Below are 14,046 nucleotides of genomic sequence, written 5' to 3' on the forward strand. Positions count from 1 at the left end.
CTGGAGGAGAGGAAGCATACAGGCTAAAAGAAGGGAAGAAAGATTGGATGCACAGTCAGAAGAAGAAAGTGCAACCAGAGACTCATGAAATCACCAGACAAGGTAGGAAAAATGATTTTATTTTAAATTTAGTGATCAAAATGTGTCTGAATTTATATCTGCTGTCTATATTTTACACTAAGGTCCCCTTTTACTAAACCGCAATACAGTTTTTTAGCACAGGGAGCCTATGAGCGTCGAGAGCAGCGCTGGGCATTCAGCGCAGCTCCCTGCACTCTAAAAACTGCTATCGTGGTTTAGTAAAAAGGGAGGGGGGTATATTTGTCTATTTTTGTATGGTTGTTACTGAGGTGATAGTGCATAGAGTCATCTGCTTTGACCTCTTTGAAAAACCCTGGAATAGGAATGATAATTAACATTTTCTATGCGTACAGTGTGCGTTGTGTTTTTTTTTAATTTTATTGTTGGTAGATCATTTTGACTTGGTCATTTTAAAAGTAGCTCGCAAGCCCAAAAAGTGTGGGCACCCCTGGTGTAGAGTATGACGGCAGAAATGGGCCGGCGACCCAACAAGTCTGCCCACTCCAGATCCCTCCCTCCCTCCCTCCCTCAAGCCTACCCACTTAAACAATACGAACCCTCCTCCCTGGGGTATCCATCTTTAGGCATAAATCTGTGGTACCCCCCCCCCACCTGTTTGTCCCATCGACTCTTGAAGTCGAGCACGCTACTGGCCTCAACCACCTGGCGTGGAAGATCATTCCATCGATCAATCACCCGTTCGGTGAAGAAGTATTTCCTGGTGTCACCATGAAATCTTCCCCCCTTAAGTTTTAGCGGCTGCCCTCTTGTCGCCGTGGGACTCTTTAGAAAAAAGATTTCTTCCTCCACATCAATGCGACCCATGATGTATTTGAATGTTTCTATCATGTCCCCCCTTTCTCTGCGCTCCTCAAGAGAATATAAGCACAGTCTGGTCAGACGTTCTCCATATGGGATGTCTTTAAGTCCTGAGTGGTGATTTGCCTCTTTGTGAATGATACCAAAATCTGCAATAGAGTAGACACTCCGCACGGTGTGAAGAAAGACCTAATGAAGCTTGAAGAATGGTCTGAAATTTGGCAGCTAAAATGTAATGCTAAGAAATGCAAGGTCATGCATCTGGGCTGCATAAACCCAAAGGAACGGTACAGTTTAGGGGGTGAACTACTTATGTACTTGACCGAAGAGCAGGATTTGGGTGTGATTTTATGTACGTGGAATCATGGTATTAATCTAGCAGGGTCCCATAATCTTAGTCCTGCTTCAGCACAATTTCTTCGCCACTTCTGGAAATCTTTGATGCTTCATGAAACATTTCATCATTGTACGTCTCATTCTTGTGAACGCTTCTCAGTCTTGCCACCTCCTCTCTCAGTTCCTTCACGAGGACACAAGAGGCAGGCAAAGCTCTTTTTTTCTGTCTCTTTCTTTATGATTTTGCTTGAGACAGTGACTCACTGCCAGTGCCCTGCCTTCTATGCAATGTCTAGAGCATGGGTGTCCAACCTTTTGGCTTCCCTGGGCCGCATTGGCTGAAAAAATGTTTCTGGGGCCGCATAAACGCGCAAAAACGCTGCAGCAAGACAGAGGAGGGAGCCGGCAAGACGGTAAACACCCAGGGGCAGAAGAGGAAAACACTGCATCGCCCTCGACCGGGGCCACACAAAATACTTTACGGGGCCGCATGCGGCCCTTGGGCCTCAGGTTGAACACCCCTGGTCTAGAGAATAACCTATGTAATGTTATGTTGCAACGTTATGAATGTAACTATATATGTTGTAACCAAAACAAAAGACTTTGTGGAGGGTTGATGTTGAAGATGAAGGCTTTATTAAAACAACTTGGTATTCCACAGGAAAATGTCTAGGACCTGGGAACATTGGACCCAACATGGTCCATGTTTCGACACCACTGTCTTCCTCAGGGGTCCCTGTTGGTCCTATGAAAAAACTCGTGGATTAGATACAAATAAACTCTGTGCTGATGAGATATTTTCAGATGCCGGAGCGAAACAGGGTCAACTCTGTTGTTTGTACTATACTGTATATATCGTAAAACTATGGGGACCTTTTACTAATGTGTGCAAGCCAACTTAGTGTGCGCTAAAACAGCTAGCACGCCTTAGTAAAAGGACCCCTATGACTGTAAACTGTAACCCATTCTGAGCTCTTTGAGGAGGACAGGATATAAAACCAAATATATAAATAAATAAATGTATTGCCAACCCAGTATTACTGCCGAGTGGCATGCAGGTACAGAAATCATCAGGAAATGTGCAGTTGAGAGAGGGTGAGAGAAGGGAAGGGAAACAGCAGTCATGCTAGGGAGCGCTAGCAATGCTGCTAGTATCTGACGCCCAATCAGAAGTAATGTTATCAAATAGAGAAGTTCTCCCCCTGCAGTTATGGCAAAGTCCCTACATTGCTTCAGTTTAGAAAAGGTTGGAAATGCTGGTTTGTTAAATGAGGTAAATGGATGGGGGAGAGACTTCTGAATACCTTCATTTTGGAGGTTTGTATGATCTCATTTTTATTTTTTTATGCTTATGATATTTTAGACTAGCATGTTAATTTTTTTGTCAATGCTTGTATATTGTTTGTATGTTTTATGTGCCAGATGGCAGGTCTATATATATTATTTGTTTCCATTTTATTATGCATGTAATGCTGGTACCTGCCTAGAACTATTGAATATGTGGGCTACAGATATTTTAAATAAATAAGTAAAATAAATAAGATGGAAGAGGGTTGCCTATTCAGCATGAGAATAGTGGAGGAAAACACTCTTGTCTTAGATGCACAGCCTGTGTTAGAGATCTTTGAATCGGGTGATGATGGTATATAAGAATTAGAATGCAAAGTGCTAGGTGAAACGGACCTGGTCCGGTTCTGGTCCCAAAACCACCTTGCACACACTCTGTCGCCCCGCAGATATCTGGAGACAGTCTCTTTAGGAAGAAAGGACGCTCATGCCAAGGTTTGTCCCAAAGAGATGTCCATTTATTATAAGTCTTATATCCATTAGCAAAAGTTTCTCATTTGTTTGACCTGAATTTGCAAGGGGGGAGGGGGAAGTTAGAAAAGAAAGTCTGAATAAGCAGGGAGTCCATATTTGCTTGAGCACTGAGACCTGCCTCTTGGGTCCAGGTTTCATTAAACCTTTTCCAGAAATCCACAACAGTTTCACCGGATTTCTGTTTGCAAGCTACAGCAGTGGGAAGGGAAGATCTAGACTTAAAACACCTGTCAAGCTTTGCCTGCAATTCATTCCACATAACATCATTTCCTGCTTCAGTATTAGGTTTATAAGCTGTAGCGGTGACAGTGGCGGGCTCTAGAACACTACTACTGGGGACTTTAGACCTGTCCCAGGGGGAACTATGTCCAACAATGCCATCTAGGATGAGGCGCATATATTCCTGTGTATAATTTCGACCCTTGCATGCTCGCTTCACTAGTGATATCCAGTCTGTGCAAGCTCTGGATGGTCAGCTCCTGCAGATTCCAGAGGATGTGGGGTTTAAGCATCTGCTCCATCTGTTAGCCCCAAATTACAAAGTGCCCAGAAGAACATTCAGTAGGCAGGTGTTCCCCACTCTGCTCCCTACATTGGCACTAAAGGCACGCAGAGCACTGAGTGGGCACCGGCGATGGCAGACTGGGCACTTTGCACAGTAGCATGAGGGGCGCAGGCAGTAGGCAACAGGCAGGACACTGCGATCCTGGCAGACACAAAGCCCCACAAGCTTCTGCCATGAATGTACAAAAGAGTGTCTTCTTCTTTGGTCCTCCAAAATAGTACGCACTCTTCAAGAAATTGCCCCCAAACAACAAATAAATACATTTTTAAAATGTTGCAAACAACATGGGGGAATGAAACAAATGTTGTTGGGGTTTTTTCCTAGTGGATTGACTTTTCCCACGCAGGAAAACTTGGAACATCCCTCCCCTTTAGAATCACAGAACTCTGGAACAACCTCACATCCCCGCTCAGAAATTCAAGCTCCCTCCAATCCTTCTGCAAACACTTGAAAACTTGGCTTTTTTCAAAAATCTAATCACCTCCCGCTCTCTGGTACCCTTGTCCCTCTCTATCTTCTTAGTTCCTCTCCTATAACCCTCCATTGTAGTTCCTTTCTATCTTAATTCTGTAAACCGTGCCGAGCTCTACACTCGCGGAGATGGTTTAGTTTAGTTTATTTTTAAGACACACTTCAGTTTGGCTTCCAGCTTTTGACACTCGCCCTCTCCTTTCTTTTTCAGATCACACGCACCGATTGTAGTGCGTTATAAGTTCATTATTGTCCCCTGAGGAAGGCGACGCTTGTCGCCGAAACTTGGATCCTAGTCGGGACTTTATCTGATACTTTTTAGATATTTTAATTTCATTATAGGACACAAGACCACCAGTTGATTTTGACATCTCCATTGCCTCTTTTTGTTGTGTTCGATTGCAATTCGAGGCTTGGTTCTTTCTTTCCTCTTTTCCCAGAATGAAACAAAATGACATTTTTTGGGGTCTGTCCGTTCTCTTAATACATTGGGCTCCTTTTACGAAAGTGCACTAGCGTTTTTAGCACATGCATCGGATTAGCGCACGCTAGCCGAAAAACTACCGCCTTTTCAAGAGGAGGCGGTTGCGGCTAGCGCGTGCTATTCCACACGTTAAGGCTCTGGAACACACTTTCGTAAAAGGAGCCCATAGTAGCTTTATGAAATTGTCATTTACGTGTGTATGTGATATATACATTTAAAGGTCACCATTTATACATGGATCCATGAAATATGACCCTCGTTTTAATCTACCTTATTAAATTACTATTTTGTGACTGTTCAAAGTTCTCTTGCACAAAAATGAGAAGAGTATTAGCTTTAATGCATCTTTCCCTTCAATGCACAAGGAACGATGCACCACCAGACTACAATAAAGGTCATCCTCTGATTTGTCACTGTCACTCTAATCTCTTGTTACCCTCCTCTGATTCTGCAACTAAGTTTATTACCTCCAAGGTCTTCCCACCTCAAAGAACGGCTGATCCTCTGCTAAAGTCAGATGCCAACAAAGTGTGATGTGATTGACAAGATGGCTAGAATTTTTTTTTTTTTTAAATCTTACTACAATGATATCACACATTTCTTAATAATTACTAATAAATCTGAAATCCATTTTATTTCTTTCTGTAGTGAAACGAGTAGGCATTCACTTCTGTAAAAAAAAAAAAAAAAATGCATGCCAGGCATTTAGATGCGTCAGGATTATTTTCCTCAAATAATAGGTAATTTTCAGCAGCCCAAGAGTGTGGTAGGAATGTATACTCATTCCAACATGCCGTTGTAACATAACATTGTGGATTATGGGAGTCTGTCCATATCGCAAGGATACATCCCAGCTGTCAGATGTAGAGTGTAAACAAATATAAGAGATCTCTCTCTTTGTCCAGGAAATTTCTATCTTCCTCTTTTTTTTATAGTTCACCTTCTATAAGGTGAGCATATGCAGAGTAATTTTCTATGGGTACGACTAACAAAAGTGACTTTCTAGTCATCCATTTTAAGGCATGTACTTGTCTTTCTAAATGACTAGCATTAATGACAGAAACTGTGGCTATTCTGTAGGCAACAAACAGGTATAAATGCCCAAGGAAGGAGTCGGTCCAGAAGAAGGCTACTAAAATTGTGTGTCGTCTTCGTCATAAGGCGTATGGTGACAGACTTAAAAATCTCAATATATATACTTTGGAGGAAAGGCAAGAGAGGGGAGATGTGATAGAGATGTTTAAATACCTACATGGTATAAATGTGCATCAGCCAAGTCTCTTTCGTTTGAAAGGAAGCTCTGGAATGAGAGGGCATAGGATGAAGTTAAGAGATGATATAGGCAAATTTCAGCAAATAACAACAAACTTTTGTTAATACTGACGGGGGTTGCCATTCAACATATTACTGGAAATTGGAAGAATTATACTAAATTTAATTATACCTTTTGGTGGAATTCAGTTTGTCATATTTATAAAATGGAGAGAATGCTTGCTATACAGCAAGGAAATTATAATAGTTTCAAAAAGATTTGGGGGCCATTGATTGCATATTCTAACGATTAGACACCTTGGACACCTTTTTATTACATAGGACTATATTTAATGTGGGGATGGGGAGGTATGTTATGCGATTTAATGGGTTTATTCCTGATGAATGGGATGGGTGGGGGAGGGAGGGGTCTTTTTTATATGCATTTGACAATAATTGTTAGAATGTCAAGTGATTTGTACAAATTATCTGATTGAATTTTGTACACTTGTTGCAAGAGTTAAAACTGAATAAAGAATTAAAAAAAAAGAGATGATATAGGCTCAGGAGTAATCTAAGGAAATACTTTTTTTATAGACAGGGTGGTAGATGCTCTGGAATAGTCTCCCCTCCCCTCTCCGCGACTTGAGCCCCCTTCTACCATTCCGTAAGCTTCTGAAGACTTGGCTCTTCTCCAAAATGTAACCCGTCCCCCCCCCCTAGTACTATCACACCTAACCTCTCTCTTACTTACTTCTATAAATCCACTGGAGTTCCGTTCCTTCCCTAACCATGTAAACCGTGTCGAGCTCCACCTGTGGAGATGATGCGGTATATAAACCCAAGATTTAGATTAGATTAGATTAGATGCGTGGAACATTTTCCAGGAAGAGTTGGAGATAGAGACTGCATCTGAATTCAAGAAAGCCTGGGATAGGCACGTGGGATCTCTTAGAGAGAGGAAGAGATAATGGTTACTGTGGATGAAAAATAGATTTACAAAATTAACCCTTAAAGGTCTACTATTTAGTTCACACTCAGCATTCCATCTATCCCATCAAAATACTGCTACAAAGGGGAACTTGATATTTTGAGTTAAGAATGGGATTACCATCCACAGAGAGACTGAGTAAAGAATAGATTAAGGATTGGTGATACGCTGGAGTGACTCAAGTGACTTTGAATGCGACAGAGATAAGTATTGAATTTATGAATCCTTGCCATAATTGCACATTTTAATTTTATTTGCCTGAAACACAGGTCACACTGACTAGATGATGCCTTAAATGTGGAAGCCATGATATATGCTTCTTATATGCACGAAACTCGGGGCTCTTTTTATCAAGGCGCACTACGGGGGTTAGCGTGTCGGACATTTCATCACGCGCTAACTCCCGCGGCAAGCCAATGGAGGCGTTAGCGACTAGCGCAGCAGGCGGTTTAACGTGCGGTATTCCGCACATTAAACCCCTACCGCGCCTTGATAAATGGACCCCTTGGTCTTCCTATGACAGATGTGTGATTCACTATATTTTAGCATTTAGGGAAAAAAATCACCAATGGGTTATTTTTCTGTTAATTCCAGCTATTAGTAACTAGGTCTCATTGGATCCTGTTCTAAAATATATGAGTTAGTGGTAAGATAGCATGTCTTAACATAGCCTGCTTTGATAACTATGCCCTTTCATGAATGCATTTCAGTTAAGTTTACATAATTAGAATAATCCTCAGAACCCCACCTATACCAAGTTAAACTTAGGTTTTAGGTTACATCAGGGTGCAGGAACCTCATTGACATAAAAAACCTCCACACCCAAAAAGCTATTGAGTCTTGTGAAATGACCTATACAGTCTGCCCATCCATATAATCTGTTATCTCTTCCTCCCCAAACGAGATCCCACATACCTGTCTCATGCTTTCTTGAATTCAGATACAATCCTTGTTTTGACCACCTCCACCAGGATGCTGTTCCACACATCCACAACCCTTTACATAAATAAGTATTTCCTTAAGATTGGTTTGAGTCTATCCCCATGTAACTTCATGTTATGCCCTCTTGTTGGCTTCTTGTGGATTTATGCCACGGAGATATTTTTAAAATGTCTTGATCACATCTCCTCTCTCTCGACTTTCTTCAAAAGTGCACATATTGAGATCTGGGTCTGTGTCTATGGGCCAGAATCTGTATTTGGTGCCTAAAAAATATAGGCAGCTAATATTAGATGTCTATTACATGCTAATCATACTTAGGCAACCATTACAGAATCATGCTTAGCGGTGCTCAACATAAAACTTAAGTTTCCTTGACAATGGCCTCTGAAAATTAATACTATACGTGGAGGGGCATAATAATAAAAAAAAACAACATCTAAGTCCCTTTATGGCCTAAGGCCCTAAACGTTGAAAGTAGAAGCAGGGAAAATGTCCATTATGAAAAAAAATGTCCAAAAGGAGGGTTTTTTGGATAACGGCCTGCCTCTACATTCAGCTGTTTAAACGCCCATACCACCACCACGTCTACACTAACAACATATAATCAACCAAAAAAAGTCTAAGTCCCAAACGCCCAACACAAGAGCTTTTAGGTGAAGGAGGAGCCAGTCCTTCACCTAAAAACTGGATTCTGTCAAAAACAACACCAGTTACAGAATCCACTCCCCCCCCCCCCCATTGACAAGATCGGGGCAGGAGGAAGCCCAAGCCCTCCTGCCCTGGCGACCCTCCTACCCCCACCCCCACTAAGATATGGGCAGGAGGGATCCCAGGCCCTCCTACCCTCGATGCACCCCCTCCCACAATCACCCCCTTTGAACCCCCGATCATTGTTGCCAGGAGTAAACCCGGTCCATCTGGTAGTCCCTCTCATCTCTTTTCCATTTTTTAATCTTCATTTATCTAATCTCCTCTCTGAACTGAATCATCATGGTCTTGAGATCTTGCAATTTTTTCTAAAACTCATCTTTATCCTGGTGTTGTTGTAGTTCAATCTCCAACTCCCCTGCCCTCTCACATAGTTCCCTCTCAATAACTTCAGACTATAGAAGACTCAACAAGAGGGAGCAGAGATATATTTTTATGTTGGATACAGTGGCACCAAGAGGGTTGAACAACGAGTTGGAGTGGGCTTCATTGATTGGTTGAAAGCCGGGCCAATGGGAAGCAGGGGGAGGTGACATTCGATGGTAAGGATCTGAGGAGTATATAAACACTGAGGTTGTACGCCGCCATCTTTCTCCTATAAGCTTACATTTGGAGTCGGATGACAGCAACTACTTCGGTAAGAAATCAATAGTATTAGGTGGTAGACTACAGTATAGATATATCGGGCAGGGAGGGAGCAGCAGTATAATGAAAACTCAACTGCTTTCTTCTTTTTAATGTGCAGGGAGACTCTTGATAAAGCACAACAGCGCGAAACATGGGTCTGGCTCCCAGGTTTTGGTGGATGTAAAGATAAGTGGACAATAATACTACTGAATTAAGAAAGAACCATAGATAACATTTAAATTGCATATTGAAGTACATTATAATTAGTTATTTAACAATTGGTGAATGCAGAACAGCCAATGATGAAGGTCACCGTGGTTGGAAATGAAACAGCGGTGGAGTGGTGGAACTGAGGCGTTCACATTTATCCATCTGTAAACTTGTGAGAGGATCTAATATCCAGTCCTACTTTGCTACTACACTACTGTATTTTTTGGACGGATATTAAGGGTGATACATCGTAGCCATATACTTGAGTGCTTAATGTGTTTTTGTGACATCCTGTTTTATTCTTCTAAATGTGCCTTGGCCTAACACAAGGCCCGTTTTACAGAGTCGCAGTAGCAATGATGGCACGGCAAAAGCACCAAAGCCCATTCAATTCCTATCGGCTTTGGTGCATTGGCTTCAGCAGCATCGCTACCATGATTTTGTAAAACGGGCCCACAGTTTAATAGTGCAGCTCCACTCATTCAGCTCTTCTCAAAGGCATGGGCTACCTTCCACAGAACCCTTAAAAGGGTACCGCTAAACCTTCCTCCAACAAAGAATCTCCAATACAAGCAAATTTTTCACTCCATGCTTACCTTCCTAGGAGTGAAAACTTGGAATGGCCTCACTGAAACGACCAGAACGGAACCCAACTACATCACATTCTGGAAAAAACTGAAAACCTACCTTTTTGGCACTTGAACATCTCAGATATTCCCCTGCCCAAATGTTCCTCCATTTCTCCTCCCCTTCTCTCCCTGCCTCTCTCCGCTCCTCTCACTTCTCTTTGTAAGTCACCTTGAGCCTGCTTAGGTATACATGACACAGAAATAGAAGATTAGATTAGAAGGAGCCCTTAATCACGGCAAGGGCTCCGCAGCCTCAAGCTCAGGACCAGGATCCCTCTAGAGGAGGTTGCTGTTTCTTCCTTTCTCCCCTGGATAGATGTGCACTGGTTGGTTGTAAGGGGGGAGGGGAGGGGAATGATGTTGGAGCGTTTGGGGAATGACTTTTGTGACTTGAGGCTGGTTGTTTGAGGTTTGACTGGGTTTGATTGGGGGTTCCATATTCTTTAAAATGTCAATTGTGTTAGGCATCCAACAGAGGACTTCTTGTACATTATCTCATTGCTGCCATTTTCTTACGCTTGTTGATTTCCTGGCATTTTTTACCCTGTTATTATTGGCTTTTCTTTTGGTTGTATGTGCCTTTTGCAATTACTAATAAAGATAATTTTTTTAAAAAAGGAGGAGCCTTAACATACATTTCACACTGAATAATACATGCCAAATTCTAAAGTTCTTTGGTAAGTTTAACTGCTATAACATGAGAATAATTTTCAGCGGGTTCTTCCCTTATTACTAAAATATAGAAATCAGATGACTGTTCTTCTTATTGAGCTGCTTTGTTGAAGGATGTAGTTACAGTGTATTCGATATCAAACATGAAAGTGGGATCAATAATATAGTCTGGCATTATATTTTATATCACTGTTGAAAGGTGGAATAAGGCTAAAGGCTAACTGATCTAGCTTACAGAAGACAAACAACAGTAGCATAATCACGATCATAATCATAATGCCATCTGGACTGCATACCATTGCTTTTTTTTTTCTCTCTCTCTCAAAAAAACCCAGACCTACAATAATGGCAGTGACTATTTTAAACACACTGAGCAACAAAGTTTTGCTTTTTTTTCTGGGGCAAGAAGAAAATGAGGTTTACTTTGTAGAATTTGACTTCCTGTGTATGAAAATAGCCTCGGTTTTCTCCTATCACGCATAGGTTTTTGAGCAAATCGCATATATTTATAGCATGAGAAGTCATGATGTAATGCATTGTGTCAATTTAACTAAGAAGCAAAACCCTGATACAAAATCGATGATTTAATCTCAACTGTGCTGATGAAGCTTGAAAATTGCTGATGATGCAATAGGCCTACAGTGAACTGCATATTCCAGCTCCGCCTCCTCACCCATAATAATTTAATTATATAGCACATTATTACATCATCATTAAAATTAATACTCTAGCTTAAATACTAATTTGAGGTAAACTGTTTTAATATTTCAGATTATTATAACGTTTACTCATGGCATTAGAAAATATAGTGAAAATGTTAATTTTTACATTATAATGCTCTTTTGTCCAAAATCAAAGGGTTATAATGAAAAATTAAGGTCAGTTTTGAATTCAACAACCCCAAAATCGCTATCAAATACCCACTACAATTCATGCCCCCAAACCTCTGTTGTACAGTGATATCTTATATAATAATACCCTTAGCGCGCATGCGCACTTCAATCTTCATGGCTCCATGCGTCTGTAGCTATGTGGCCGGCAGAGAAATTGTAAAGTATGCGGTGCGTGCACACGTTTGGCGTGTACGCACGTGATGATTTACTTTGAGTGGTGGTTTAACCTAATCCAGGAGCGGTTACTATGTGCCGGTTGCCCTTCCCAATACAACGCATGATTTAAAAAAAAGGTAGGATGGGGCACGATAATTGACAGGGAAAGAAAATGAAAGGAAAAAAAAAACCAGATGGGACATTGACAGACTGACAGAAATAGAGACACACACCCACACTGAAAGACAGGTAGGTGGGAGTGAAAGACACACACAGAAGGACAGGGGGGCCAGGGAGAGAGACTGAAAGAGAGACACGCACACTGAAAGACAGGTAGGTGGGAGTGAAAGACACACACAGAAGGACAGGGGGCCAGGGAGAGAGGCTGAAAGAAAAAAAACCTGACAGTAAACAAGGAGAGAGAGACACACAGAAAAAAAGAGACAGACAGACAACGTCTAAGGAGACAGACAGCAAAAAAAAACCCAGACAGACAAAAAAAAAAAGGCGGCCAAGGAGAGAGAGAGAAAGAAAGAAAGACACACACACACATCTATTCTAGTTAATGTAACGGGCTTAAAGACTAGTTAGTTAATAACCATTAACAATACATTAACAATGTTAATGTTTCATATTATTTGTTGACCTTTTTACATATGCACAAAATTAAATGTTTATCTTTTAGCCTTTTTATTTCTTAATTTCTCTAGAAGACTGTGTAAAATGGAAAGGTACTCAATTACACTTGAAGTGGTTTGTTTATAGGAACCTGTAAAAATACTGTGTCACTTCTGCTAATTAACATCACAATGTTGTCTTACTTGTTCAGAAAGGTATATGAAACGTCTCACATGTTAATGTTTGTTTTTTTTTCTAGTCTATGCAAACTGAATGGAGCTGTGTTTTACCTTCCTCAGCCGAACGATGCCATCCTGAGTTTGAGAATCTGTTGTGATCTCAAACATATCCATTCCATCTCCATCAATAATGTCAAACGATGATTTAGCGTTGTCCCCAATATCGCGGTCGTTTGTCTTCACTTTTCCTATGGAGCCACCCAGAACTCTGTCCTCTGCCACTGTGAACTGATACTGGCCTTAGAAACAAGAAACAAGACCAAACATTAAAATCCTGGTTTATAACCTTATTTATTTACGTTGCTTCATAATAGACCTCTACGAGAGAGGCTGCTTGCCCTTAACTAAAAAGAACAAATGGTACCTTTCCTTAAAGTTGTTTTAAGCATCCCTAACTGGTTATTCAACACTCCATGTGGAGCAGGGGTCTCAAACTCGCAGCCCGGGGGCCACATGTGGTATGTTTATCATAATAACAAAAGTAAAATAAAACAGTTTCTCGATCTTATGTCTCTTTAGCTATAAATTACAATATTATTATTAAGACTTATCCAAAAGGAAAGATTTATAAACTATAAATTGCAAAATTGTCATTTCTTTGATAAGACAAACTAATTTTTCCAAGGCCCTCCATGTACCTACAAATCCAAAATATAGCCCTGCAAAGGCTTTGAGTTGGAGACCACTGGCCTATAGGAAGAGGAGATGCAAATGTTAAGAGCCTTAGCCAATAGGTAGAGGAGGAGATAGTGGATGCTGTGGATGGCCATCATGTTACTATAACCATAAAGATCTATGACATCACAATGCAGATGTAAAGAGCCTTAGCCTATTAGCAGTGGTCTGAAACTCGCAGCCCACCAGGTACTATTTTGAGGCCCTCGGTATGTTTATCATAATTACAAAAGTAAAATAAAAGAGTTTTTGATCATATGTCTCTTTAGCTATAAATGACAATATTATTATTAAAACTTAGCCAAAAGAAAAGATTTATAAACTATAAAGAGTTTTACCTCATGCAAAATTGTCATTTCTTTGATAAGACATAAACTATTTTTTCTGAGGCCCTCCAAGTACCTACAAATCCAAAATATGGCCCTGCAAAGGGTTTGACTTTGAGACCACTGATGCAGAGTATAGGCTGAACACATATACAGTCAAACCTTGGATAGCGAGTAACGTGGTTTGCAACTGTTTTGCAAAATGAGCAAAACATTTTATTAAATTTTAACTCAATAAACAAGTGTTGTCTTGCATTACGAGCACGTATATGTGCATCATGTCAAGTACGCACAATATACGTGCGTCGCATCGCTGATCACACCGCTGAGCGCAGCTGAAAACCCGCAGTTCAAGCGCGCACAACATACGCACATCTCACGCCAAGTGGGGCTGAACGTAATAAAAGCATCACGCCCAATTCACTCACAGTGTGGTGACTGTTCGAAACGAGCGAGGTCTTGCAATACAAGTACTAAATTGTGCATTAAAGTTTTTGGGGTTGTGGAACGAATCGTCTTGAGTTCCCATTAT

The 14,046-nt window shown here is 41.0% G+C and overlaps 1 protein-coding gene across 1 annotated transcript in view; it reads right to left on the bottom strand.

Annotated features, from left to right (window-relative positions):
• The window catches only part of LOC117359637 (cadherin-8), a 469,702-nt gene that overhangs the window by 195,840 nt on the left and 259,816 nt on the right, over positions 1–14,046 (bottom strand). Inside the window, exon 5 of the mRNA XM_033942802.1 lies at positions 12,565–12,752. Within this exon, the coding sequence (XP_033798693.1) occupies positions 12,565–12,752 (188 nt within the window). The remainder of the gene's footprint in view (positions 1–12,564; positions 12,753–14,046) is intronic.

This window comes from Geotrypetes seraphini, chromosome 4 (genome assembly GCF_902459505.1).
Source record: "Geotrypetes seraphini chromosome 4, aGeoSer1.1, whole genome shotgun sequence".
Lineage (NCBI taxonomy): Eukaryota > Metazoa > Chordata > Amphibia > Gymnophiona > Dermophiidae > Geotrypetes > Geotrypetes seraphini.